The 13,328-nt window shown below is 44.1% G+C and overlaps 1 protein-coding gene across 5 annotated transcripts in view; it reads left to right on the plus strand.

The window, feature by feature from the left end:
* LOC126190670 (semaphorin-1A) overlaps positions 1-13,328 on the plus strand; it is a 925,653-nt gene that overhangs the window by 434,152 nt on the left and 478,173 nt on the right. For all 5 annotated transcript variants that reach the window (XM_049931116.1, XM_049931118.1, XM_049931117.1 and 2 more), the window contains exon 3: positions 12,982-13,078. In XM_049931116.1, coding sequence (XP_049787073.1) covers positions 12,982-13,078 — 97 coding nt within the window. The remainder of the gene's footprint in view (positions 1-12,981; positions 13,079-13,328) is intronic.

Here is a 13,328-nt window from a genome sequence, read left to right on the forward strand (position 1 = left end):
CATATGTAACCCACGCCTTGTGAATTTATTTGACTCGTAAAATGCGGAATGCTCGGCGTAATTGAATAGTGGATTCACACTCTATAACGTCTAGTACAAAGGGACGCTTGGTAGGGCTACATAACAGAGGGATTGTGCGGCTGCAAGGACAGCGGAGTTTGGAACTGCTTGAGTATCAACGTGGCTATTCTTTTGCTTTATTGATAATCACATCCTCTATTCTAAACCAAAGGAACGAGTGGGATGTGAGGGTGGAGGGTCGTAGCAGCCCAGTCACCGCTCATCGGCGATAAATTATTTTAACTATAACTGTAAAAAGCCGAACTTTCAACAATTTTCGCGCTTTCTGCATCTGCTTACCTCCGCCCGTATGGATCCTGTACCATCTCATCAGTTTTCCACGCTTCCTCACCCACTTCGAACACCTCCGCGTATCCTCTACTATCCACAAACCACATGGTTTCCCCTCTGATTACCAATATCGATATGCTGCTGCGCCAATACCAACACATCCCACCGACGCTAACTTTATCTACACACACTCCATATCCTATACCAACGGAACTCCAACTGACTCCCTCGCCCAGACAATGAAATCCGCTCCGATATTTATGCGTCTCACCTGTTACACTCTGTTAAGAAAGATAGTGGTCGGATCATCAGTAGAGAAATGTTTGACATATATTAAGAAAACAAGAATGCAATTACAATTAATAATACGTCCAGTCACCTGCAGTTTTGATAATTGCTTGGCATGCTCGAAACCAGGTTTTCCGCCTATTCACGTGGAAGAGACCTCCGAATCCGTAGAAATGGGATTGGCAGTTGTATCAAAGTGAAAATCTTTCTTCCTTGCAACTTCATTTTGACGTCAGACCATACATTTTCAATAGGATTAGCGTCAGGCGATCGTGAGCGCCAATCTGGTGCCTGCGCACCTTTCTCCTTTTTCCTGTCGTTACAAAGCTTATTGCGGAGTTTCGCAATATTGTCACTCTGCAGTATCCAGTCTTCATTTTTGTCGATGAAGCAACGTTTGGCAGTAGTCATCAAACATCTTCGATAAACGCGACGCGTAAGCTGCATTCATTTATCTTTTGTGTATCTCAGTCAAGAATTCAAAGTAAACTAATGCCTTGTGGACATTGCGTGAAGGACAAAGGTTCCCTCTGTTGGATTGTGAAAGAACTAAGGGGGTATATTTTACCATCTGTGTGTAATGGCGGCCACGCTATTACTTAACAGACTGTATAACTCTTCCCCACCTTCCCTACTCCACACCAGAGCTCCTCTCCTCCGTCTTCCCTCTCTTCTTTACCCATCCCTTCTCCTCTTGATACCACAGAGCCACCCACACAGCAGACTGCCCCTCATTTGCTGTCTTCCCACTGCCCACTCAATCATCTACTTTCTTTTCAGTAGATAATACCGAACGCACCACTATTTCTATATCCATATCCTTCACCCCTGTAGAAAACGTTTTACCCTCCCCAAATCCTTTTTCTCCCTCTGAAAGTCCTTTAGATTTTTTAGTGAAAGTACAGTGGTTTTTCTACGAGAACATCACCGTTTCTGTAACGGTTTAAAATACGCTGTACATTTTTGTTTTATGTTTATCTTTCAGCCTTTCGATTTTAATTTAAACAGAAGAGAAAATCAACACTATTAATCAGTCGAGTGGAGAAACTCTGAGAAATCACAACAGTGTTACTGTTATGTAAACATCAACTTAAATCATACTTTCATAGATTTTCAAAGATCTTAAAAATTTTCACCTTGTGATCATATTTGGATCGTCTTTATTTACATTTTAAAGCTGCAAGGACACCGGTGCGGAACGTTTGTACCACTGGCAGCTGCCGCCCCCTCCCCCCCACCCCCCACCCGTCCGGCCATTCATAACGGGCGAGGAGAATGAACATCTGCAGCGTCGTTTCGAACACGACGTATAGAACGGGACATACTCTTATGCAGTCTCAGTCCTCGAATACCGATCTCTAAATTTACCCAACAGGCTATCACGGGAACAACCTCGCTGTACTCCAAAGATCCTCAATGACACAAAAAAACTGTCACGATAATGTTGTTAGTGTTCGATATGGGTGACCAGAGAGGGTAGAACTTGTGCTGGGTACTCATCTAGGGTGGCCGCCGAGTTCGACGTCCCCATCCGACGCACGGATCTCCGTCAACAGTATCGCGTGCCCTGACTCCATGCGGCGCGGCGGAGGGATTTCGGACATAGCCCGGACTGTGGTTTCCCCGCCAGGAACCGTACTCCACTATCTCTCTTCTCTTCGCCAACCAAATACTCTCTTTATTCAAACTTCCTATCTCAAGAGCCCAATGTTATCATCACAATAATAACTGTTAGTGGTATACAGACTATAAATTTACAATGTACATGCATAGAAAATAGACATATAGACACTATCTTGTATTAAATTATCACGTTCTGTTTCATTTACAGTCGACGTACACGTGTTTGAATCCTGTCTCTATTGGCTACATATTCCGTAGCGCCAAATTTTAAAGAAGTAACACCAGAGACAATTTACTTGGCCGCGTTACGGCGCAGCTTTTCTGTATTTCCTCCTCCTTACGTGCATTCTCGTGGTCGACAACTGTGCGTGTTTTACACTGACGTGACAAGAGTCATGGGATAGGTTATACACATACACAGATGACGGTAGTATCGCCTACACAAGGTATAAAAGGGCAGTGCATTGGCGGAGCTGTCATTTGTTCTCAGGTGAATCATGTGAGAAGGTTTCTGACGTTATTATGGCCGCACAACGTGATTTAACAGACTTTCAACGTGGAATGGTAGTTGGAGTTAGACGCACAGGACACTCCATTTCGTAAATCGTTAGGGAATTCAGTATTAAGAGATCCAGAGTGTCAAGGGTGTGTGGAGAATACAAATTTCAGGCGTTAACACTCCCCAGGGACAACGCAGCGGCCGATTGCCTTCACTTAAGGACCGAGAACCCCCCCACGAACCATGGACCTTGGGGAGGCTTGCGTGCCTCAGTGATACAGATAGCCGTGCCGTAGGTGCAACCACAACGGAGAGGTATCTTTTGAGAGGCCAGACAAACGTGTGGTTCCTGAAGAGGGGCAGCAGCCTTTTCAGTAGTTGCAGGGGCAACAGTCTGGATGATTGACTGATCTGGCCTTGTAACAATAACCAAAACGGCCTTGCTGTGCTTGTACTGCGAACGGCTGAAAGCAAGGGGAAACTACAGCAATAATTTTTCCCGAGGGCTTTACTGTATGGTTAAATGATGATGGCGTCCTCTTGGGTAAAATATTCCGGAGGTAAAATAGTCCCCCATTCGGATATCCGTGCGGGGACTAATCAAGAGGACGTCGTTCTCAGGAGAAAGAAAACTGGCGTTCTACGGATCGGAGCGTGGAATGTCAGATCCCTTAATTGGCAGGTAGGTTAGAAAATTTAAAAAGGAAAATGGAGAGGTTAAAGTTAGATATAGTGGGAATTAGTGAAGTTCGGTGGCAGGAGGAACAAGACTTCTGGTCAGGTGAATACAGGGTTATAAATACAAAATCAAATAGTGGTAATGCAGGAGTAGGTTTAATAATGAATAAAAAATAGGAATGCGGGTAAGCTACTACAAACAGCATAGTGAACGCATTATTGTGGCCAAGATAGACACTAAGCCCACGCCTACTACAGTAGTAGAAGTTTATATGCCAACTAGCTCTGCAGATGACGAAGAAATTGAAGAAATGTATGATGAAATAAAATAAATTATTCAGATAGTGAAGGGTGACGAAAATTTAATAGTCATGGGTGACTGGAATTCGGTAGTAGGAAAAGGGAGAGAAGGAAACGTAGTAGGTGAATATGGATTGGGGGTAAGAAATGAAAGAGGAAGCCGACTGGTAGAATTTTGTACAGAGCACAACTTAATCATAGCTAACACTTGGTTCAAGAATCATAAAAGAAGGTTGTATACATGGAAGAAGCCTGGAGATACTGACAGGTTTCAGATAGATTATATAATGGTAAGACAGAGATTTAGGAACCAGGTTTTAAATTGTAAGACATTTCCAGGTGCAGATGTGGACTCTGACCACAATCTACTGGTTATGAACTGTAGATTAAAACTGAAGAAACTGCAAAAAGGTGGGAATTTAAGGAGATGTGACCTGGATAAACTGACTAAACCAGAGGTTGTACAGAGTTTCAGGGAGAGCATAAGGGAACAATTGACAGGAATGGGGGAAAGAAATACAGTAGAAGAAGAATGGGTAGCTTTGAGGGATGAAGTAGTGAAGGCAGCAGAGGATCTAGTAGGTAAAAAGACGACGGCTAGTAGAAATCCTTGGGTAACAGAAGAAATATTGAATTTAATTGATGAAAGGAGAAAATATAAAAAATGCAGTAAATGAAGCAGGCAAAAATGAATATAAACGTCTCAAAAATGATATCGACAGGAAGTGCAAAATGGCTAAGCAGGGATGGCTAAAGGACAAATGTAAGGATGTAGAGGCTTATCAGACTAGGGGTAAGATAGATACTGCCTACAGGAAAATTAAAGAGACCTTCGGAGAAAAGAGAGCCACTTGTATGAATATCAAGAGCTCAGATGGAAACCCAATTCTAAGCAAAGAAGGGAAAGCAGAAAGGTGGAAGAAGTATCTAGAGGGTCTGTACAAAGGCGATGTATTTGTGGACAATATTATGGAAATGGAAGAGGAGGTAGATGAAGATGAAATGGGAGATATGAGTCAGCCGCTCGTGGTCTCGCGGTAGCGTTCTCGCTTCCCGAGCACGGGGTCCCGGGTTCGATTCCCGGCGGGGTCAGGGATTTTCACCTGCCTCAAGATGACTGGGTGTTTGTGTTGTCCTCATCATTTCATCATCATCCAGGCAAGTGGCGCAATTGGACTGAGCAAAGATTGGGTAATTGTACGGGCGCTGATAACCACGCTGTTGAGCGCCCCACAAACTAGAGATGGGCAAAACTGTTCTTTTCAGAGATTGGATCTGAACTGTTCACTCCCTGAAATGAATTAGCTCTTTTTCATGACTCACCACTCATTTACAATAGAAAATAAATGGAAGGCACATTGCCCTTTAAACTTGGTTTATTCCAGTACTATACCTGTATTTTGATCTTATTTGATCCTATTTTGAAGTAACACAGATAATGAGTAAGAATTTTGTATTGTTTATTGAAATTTCCACGATATGACAAAGTTTTTGATTATTGATTTATTTTGCACTATCGTGGTTTTTTTGGGTGATCGGAAAATGTTGTAACTTGAGATTTACATTAACAATATATTTGGCTATAATGTATTAAAATTTCATTAACCTCATACAAATACATCGCAAGCCATATATTTTTAAAGTGAACGTTTCCTTCCGAAGACGCCTAAAATCGCAAAATCCGTACCAGAATAAGAAAAAAATATATAAATTTGACTGTAAAACGAAAGTGCTGCATATAGCCTTGCGCAGAATAAAACAAGGAAAATATTGGTGTATCACATTTTGCGTATCACATTTTGCGATACGTTTATCGGTTCGCTCGTAATTAAAGCGTAAATTCGAGTGTCCATAATAAAAAAATAAGAGGAGTCATCAGGAACCTAATCTAATCAGTTTCAACAAATAAAAATAAAATAAAAACAATTGATGTATACATAACATAATAATGTAATATACATAGCGGTATTACTACGAAGAACAATATCCAGTAGAGACGGACTCCGATGCAGAGGCGCTGAGTCAAGTAGGTCGAGCCGCGAGCTGTATTACTGCGTGAGCTGAGACCGCAGAGACCACAGTGACACCTAAGTCGCTTTGCTCAACGCTCTGGCTAGAGTCGAGACAGTGGGGTGAGCGTTGAGCGGGCGAGTTCCGACGGTGGGGGGAGCGGGGAACTCACCCGCTCCGAGACAAATCGTCCGTTCCCTTGCGAGCAGGTTGTTGCAAGTAGTTCCTATGTTATCCGCTGGGTGGCTCTCTGTCCTGTTGCTCGCGTCAACTGCCCAGAGGGCAGGACGTGCGACTGAAACGATCGCCGACAGAGTGCGATGCGAAGTTAAGCTGTGCCAGACACTGCACAGTGCACACGGCAGACGACGCACAGAGATGGCACGGCATATGTGAAACACAAAATCCAATGGGGCACTGCACAATGCAGGCAGCCAAGGTAGAAGCAGGGCAGAGGCCGGCGCTGGCTGTGTTGTGTGGCGTGCACTGTGCTCTGACCAGCAGAGGCGCTGCTGATATGCTCCGTCTCTCTCTCTCTCTCTCTCTCTCTCTCTCTCTCTCTCTCTCTCTCTCTCTCTCTCTCTCTCTGCCGTGGGAAACGTTTGGAGCTACCGTTCTTTTTTTCTGAATCACTGATTGTTCACTCCTTTGAAAGATTGAACTCTATGAATTAGTTCAAGAGCGGATCCCCCATCTCTACCACAAACCAAACATCATCATCATCATCGGGAGATATGATACTGTGTGAAGAGTTTGACAGAGCACTGAAAGACCGGAGTCGATACAAGGCCCCAGGAGTAGACAACATTCCATTAGAACTACTGACAGCCTTGGGAGAGCCAGTCCTGACAAAACTCTACCATCTGGTGAGCAAGATGAGACAGGCGAAATACCCTCAGACTTCAAGAAGAATATAATAATTCCAATCCCAAAGAAAGCAGATGTTGATAGATGTGAAAATTACCGAACTATCAGTTTAATAAGTCACAGCTGCAAAATACTAACGCGAATTCCTTACAGACGAATGGAAAAACTGGTAGAAGCCGACCTCGGGGAAGATTAGTTTGGATTCCGCAGAAATATTGGAACACGTGAGGCAATACTGACCCTACGACTTATCTTGGAAGCTAGATTAAGGAAAGGCAAACCTACGTTTCTAGCATTTGTAGACTTAGAGAAAGCTTTTGACAATGTTGACTGGAATACTCTCTTTCAGATTCTGAAGGTGGCAGGGGTAAAATACAGGGAGCGAAAGGCTATTTACAATTTGTACAGAAACCAGATGGTAGTTATAAGAGTTGAGGGGCGGGGCATGAAAGGGAAGCTGTGGTTGGGAAGGGAGTGAGACAGGGTTGTAACCTCTCCCCGATGTTATTCAATCTGTATATTGAGCAAGCAGTGAAGGAAACAAAAGAAAAATTCGGAGTAGGTATTAAAATCCATGGAGAAGAAATAAAAACCTTGAGGTTCGCCGATGACATGTTCTGAGGCATGAAGGGATCACCAATTTAGCATTGGAGGGCAGCGTGGAGGGTAAAAATCGTAGAGGGAGACAAAGAGATGAATACACCAAGCAGATTCAGAATGATGTAGGCTGCAGTAGGTACTGGGAGATGAAGAAGCTTGCACAGGACAGAGTAGCATGGAGAGCTGTATCAAACCAGTCTCAGGACTGAAGACAACAACAACAACAACAACAAGGACCGAGACCAGTGGTGTTTGCTTACAGTTGTCAGTGATAACAGAAAGCAACGCTGCGTGAAATAACCGCAGAAATCGATGTAGAACGTACGACGAATGTATCCGTTAGACCTGTGTGGCGAAATTTGGCGTTAATGGGGTATGGCAGCAGACGACCGACGCGAGTGACTTTGATACAAGCGTGACATCGCCTGCAGCGCCTCTCCTGAGCTCGTGACCAAAGCAGTTGGACCGTAGATGACTGGAAAACCTTGGCCTGGTTAGATGATTCCCGGTTTCAGTTCGTAAGCGCTGATGGTAGGGTTTGATTGTAGTGCAGACCCCACGAAGCAATGAACCCAAGTTGTCAACAATACACACGCTCGTCGTGGCTTCACAGTGGGGCAGGTGGTGTTTACATGGAATGGACTGCGTACTCTGGTCAAATTGAACCGATCACTGACTGGAGTTCGTTATGTTCAGCTACTTGAAGTCCATGGATGGCTGCAAAAAATGGTCTCCATGTTATCAAACAGTAATAGAAATTTTGTGGATGACAGTGCGCTATGTCACCGGGCCACAGTTGTTCGCTATTGGTTCGAACAACATTCTGGACGATTCGAGCGAATAATTTGGCCATCCAGATCGCTCGACATGAATCCATCGAACATTTGTGGGGCGTAATCAAGAGATCAGTTAGTGCACAAAATCGTATACCAGCAGCAGCCTCGCCAGTTTCGACGCCTGTACAGGATGTACGGGTCAGTATCTCTGCAGGGGACTTGTTGAGTCGATGCCACGTCGAGTTGCTGCACTACGCCGGGAGAAAGGAGTCCGACTCGATATTAGATGGTTTCTCATAACTTCTGTCTCCGCAGTGTACAAACTATAAATGCACGGTGGCATATTTAGACGCATAGAAAATAGACAAAAGAGACCGCCTTGTATCAAATTATCTCATCCTGTTTTGTTTTAATCGGCGTGCATGTGTTTAATTCCTGCATCTGTAGAGTGCATATTACGTAACGCCAAATTTGAAAGGAATACTCATAGCCGAGACGGATCTCGAACCCGCGACCATCGCCTTAGGTGATAGAAAAGATGTACATCCCCACCAGAGGCCGCGTTATGGCACAACGTTGTTGTATTTCTTCCTCTCTATGTATATTGCCTTGCTCGACAACTGTGCACATTTTAATCTATGTATTGTAGGTAGCTTTTGCACGATAGCAATTACTATTTCTTGCACTTTCGCTCTTTGTAATAGTTTGGATAATTTCGGAACACACGGCTCGATTCTGTCTGTAACATTACCTTGCTAACAATCTAGTACGGAGGAATTTACATACAAAACTGTTGATTACATCGTAGCAAACATGCCACACACCGACAAATTAACATAAATGCGTAAAGAGACTTTTAGGATCGTTTTATTATGTATGGAATGTCGCTCCGGGGGGGGGGGGGGGATAGAGAGAGAGAGAGAGAGAGAGAGAATAAAAATTATCCACAACCATATTTACACGGACGGCATCCGTGTTGTTTTGCAATTACAACGGTAGTTAGTGGAATAAGCTGCGTTTTATAAGTGGTGTCTCATACCTGAAGCCTTTTCGAATCTGCTTTCCGTATTTTCCTGGATAGCTCAGCATTCAGAAAGTGTACTCCATAGAGCCTTTTTTTTTAACTGTTAAAAAAATGTTACAAGTTGCCTTTCAAAGATGTCAAGAGAACTGGAAGGCCTCGCTGTTATTCAGGGCAAGATAGTTCGCCTGCATTCAGCCTTTTAGTCCACGTACATACTGGTTTCACGACCTACGCTTACACAGATGGTTGATATCCGGTACCTGCAGACTAAGATACAACGAGAGTAGTTTTCCATTGCACCTTCACCGCTTTGGAACTAATCCATCTCTGTGCTGTGACTGTGCTAACACTGAGTAAAGAAGCATCAGTCACATCGTCTTCGCATGCGTAAAATGAGAGAGGAACAGGTGTTTGCCACACTTAGGTCGTCTGAATGCAGTATTTCCCAATAGATTGGTCATTCTACTTGCAGTGAGTAATCCGGCATTTAATGAATATCTTTTTAAATTTTTACAAGCCATCAAGAAAATACCTTTGTAGTAATAATGCAGCATTTGTAGCTATGATAACAGTCGTTTCATCTTATATATATTTTATACATACGTACAATTATTTCAGCTAAGGCATCGAACATTTGTATCATTTTCTTTTTATTCTTTTTCGTGTTATTTCGTATATTTGTGGTGCCATAAGATCTTTCTCCGTCGAACTACACTGTAAAATTTTACACAGCGTGTCAAATACATTTGTTAAAAGTGTATATGTATACTTACGTTTTGCCCATATCTATATTTGTGCCACAATAGCTTTCTTAATCATTAACGTTGTTATATTGGTTCTATGTCTTTTCCTGTACAGTAACCAAATCTATTGTGAATATGTTACATATAGGGTGGTTATAATTAAACTTTTGCTACTTGAGGCAGTGTAAACGGAGAACTATTTGGCATTAGGTTCCCAATTTTACAGGAATGATGATCAGGTTGTGCGCCACAGGGTTCCATTACTTACCGTTAGGCGCCGCTGAAGGTACGGCGTACAGCGACGTAGGCTTGAAGCACAAGCATCAGTGTGCATTACAGTTGCAGTATGTCAACATGGAACTGGATAAGGCGAAAAGGGCTTTACTCGTAAAGCTCTTCTGTCAAGACAACAGCAATAGCGCTGCTGCTCTGTGCGAGTATTGTTGTGTTAAACGACTACGAAGAGATCCTCTTACCGCAGCGGAGTTGAAGAACGTGATGCGGAAGTTCGAATTAACTGGCGCTTTGGCAAATGCTCCTGGGAGAAGTCGACAGCCAATTGCGTCATAAATTGTCATGGCTGAGAATACTGAACGCAATATGCGATCTTGAAGCAGTGCACTTGCTGTGTCTCGACAGCTGAACATTGCGTGGTGCACCGTTCGAAAAGTGCTGCGAACAGTTGTGCAATGGTATCTCTAGTGCGGTTACAGGCTGTCGCAGATGATGGTCGTCGCATTGAGCACCTTTTGTAATGTGGAATGTAAACAACGTATGAAATTAAGAAATGTACCCCCTTATGCGGAAATAAAAATGTGTTTCTTTCAGTGTTCTTCCAAACGTTGCGGCAAGTTTTCATTGTCCTACGGTCGCTCGTTTTTATGGGGGCCCCGTCAAGTAGCGGAAGTTTACTTGTAAACGCCCTGTAGATGTCAAACAGTAGGCTTAAAAAAGTTGTTGGTTACACTTGTATCTGTATGTTCTTATACAATATTATGTCATCAATTTGTCTTTAACTGTATGTCGAGTGTACATTTTACCTGGCTAAATGTCCATCAGATGCGGAAGATCGAATGAAATCCTAAATATGATAATGTCGTAGTTCATAAACAATATTAAAGATCCTGCAAATGCAAGTAAACGGTGTCCATATATAACAAACGCGTGTATGTACACTGCCCCGCAATACAAAGAAGAAGTTGTGCGACATAAACGAAAGTTGGAAGGCGTGTTTCTACATCTGGAAGATGATGTCTGTCTGAAATTTCAGCGCCTGTCGCTTAAGAGTGGCGCAAGTTGCGCCACTGTGAGGATGCAAACCAGGTTTGCTTTACATATTGTCGTCAGCGTTAGTTACCTTTGAGGTTGAACATGATGAGTTCGTGTTAGTCAAGAATGCCTTTAATGCGACAAAGACGCCATTATCCACACCTCACTGAGTTTGGACGAGGTCTTGTACAAAGGGCTACAAGAAGCTGGATGTTCCTTCTGAGATATTGTGGAAAGACTTGGCAGGAATGTAGCCACTGCATGTGACTGCAGGCAGCGGTGGTCACGAGAATGTACGGTTGCAACAAGTCCCGGCTCCATAAGGCCACGTGGCACTACCAAAAGGGAAGACCATCACGTTCAAATGTGTGTGAACAAGCTGCTGAGGTCATCGGTCCCTAGACTTGCACACTACTTAAACTAACTTATGGGATGAACAACACACAAACACCCATGCCCGAGGGAGGACTCGAAACTCCGGCGGGAGGGACCGCGCAATCCGTGACAGGGCGCCTCAAACCGCGCGGCTCCAACGTGTTCGGTGTACGGTTCTGGCGTGTCGTAGTGCATCTGCAGCAGCAGTTGGTACCTCAGTGACACAACGAACTGTTACTTCATGGATGGCTGTGAGCCGGAAGCCCTGTAGCGTGCATTCCACTGATCCTAAACCACCGCCATCTGCGACTTCAGTGATGTCGAGTGAGAACTCATTGGAGGGCAGGGTGGAGGTCTGGTGTGCTGTACCCTGATGAAAGCTGATTTGCTTCGGTGCCCGTTGTGGCTGTGAGTTCATCAAAAGGAGGCTAGTTGAGACCCAGCTACCACCCTGTCTCCATGCTTGACACACTGGACCTGCACCTGGAATTACAGTCTACAGTGCGATTTCGTAAGACAGCAGGACCACATTCGTGGTTACTTATTCCATGTAGCCTGACTGAAAATATGTACGTCAGTCTGATGGTTTGACCTGTTGTGCTGCCATTTATGAACAGCATCCCAGGGGGTGCTTTCCAACAGGATAACGCTCGCCCACTTACCGCTGTTGTAACCCAACATGCTTTACAGATTGTCAGCATGCTGCCTTGGTCTTCTCGATCACCAGATCCGTCTCCAGTCGAGCACACGTGGGACACCATCGGACAACTTCAATGTCATCCACAAACAGCATTAACCGCCCCTGCATTGACCGATCAAGTGCAACAGGCGTGGAACTCCCTCCCACAAATAGATATCCGGTAGCTATACAACATAATGATTGCACGTTTGCGTGCTTACATTCAACATTCTGCTTCTTACAACGCTTATTAATGTACCAGCATTACATTTGCAACGCCTTACTTCGCGCTCACATTAACCTGTGATCTTGTAATGTTAATCACTTAAATATGTTATCTAGACTAATGTACTTACGAAATTTTATTACTTTACATAAATTATTTTTTGGTGTGCAGATTTCTCCCGTCAGTGTGTGTATATCATCTCGGTTTTATTTTTATACATTTACCACATGAAATGAGTCTTGCTCGAAAGTAGTAGCGAAAAAATGAAGAACACAATAATAAATAAATCGTAGAATATACACTTAAAATGCATTTCTGACAAAAACATTAAATACGTAATTTTATTTTTCGATGCCATAATCAAAACTTTGATTACGATTCAGACAATTTGAAACGGCAGAGCCGACTGTTGTGGCCGAGCGGTTCTAGGCGCTTCAGTCTGGAACCGCGCGACCGCTACGGTCGCAGGTTCGAATCCTGTCTCGGGCATGAATGTATGTGATGTCCTTAGGTTAGTTAGGTATAAGTAGTTTTAAGTTCTATGGGACTGATGACCTCAGATGTTAAGTCCCATGGTGCTCAGAGCCATTTGAACCATTTGAAACAGCAGGGAAGTAGCGGTACACCCCTGTTATTGGTGCAGTGCTGACATGGTGTGTTCCTTGTGTTGCAGGGGCCGAAGAGGTGTTCCGCTTCGCGGGCAACGAGACTTACCCCGACTACTTCCTGCGAGTGCTGCGGGACGGCACTTCGCTACTCGTCGGAGGGAGGTGAGTACTCGCCGTGTATGTTGCTACACGAGCGGCCCCAGAACCACAGGTAATGCCTCAGTGGGATGCGCTTTCACGTTCAGTTAATTCTGGTACAGGATATTTTGCGTGCGAGGATACTTCGCATGCAACGCGAGCGCTTCCTTCCGGCGTTCCGAAGAAGCCAATACCTGGGAGTAGACTCGCCAGTGTCGCATACTCGTAGCTACGAGGGGCAGTTGGGCGAGAGCCGGGGATAGACGTCTGGCGC

The sequence above is a fragment of the Schistocerca cancellata genome, chromosome 6 (assembly GCF_023864275.1).
Source record: "Schistocerca cancellata isolate TAMUIC-IGC-003103 chromosome 6, iqSchCanc2.1, whole genome shotgun sequence".
NCBI lineage: Eukaryota > Metazoa > Arthropoda > Insecta > Orthoptera > Acrididae > Schistocerca > Schistocerca cancellata.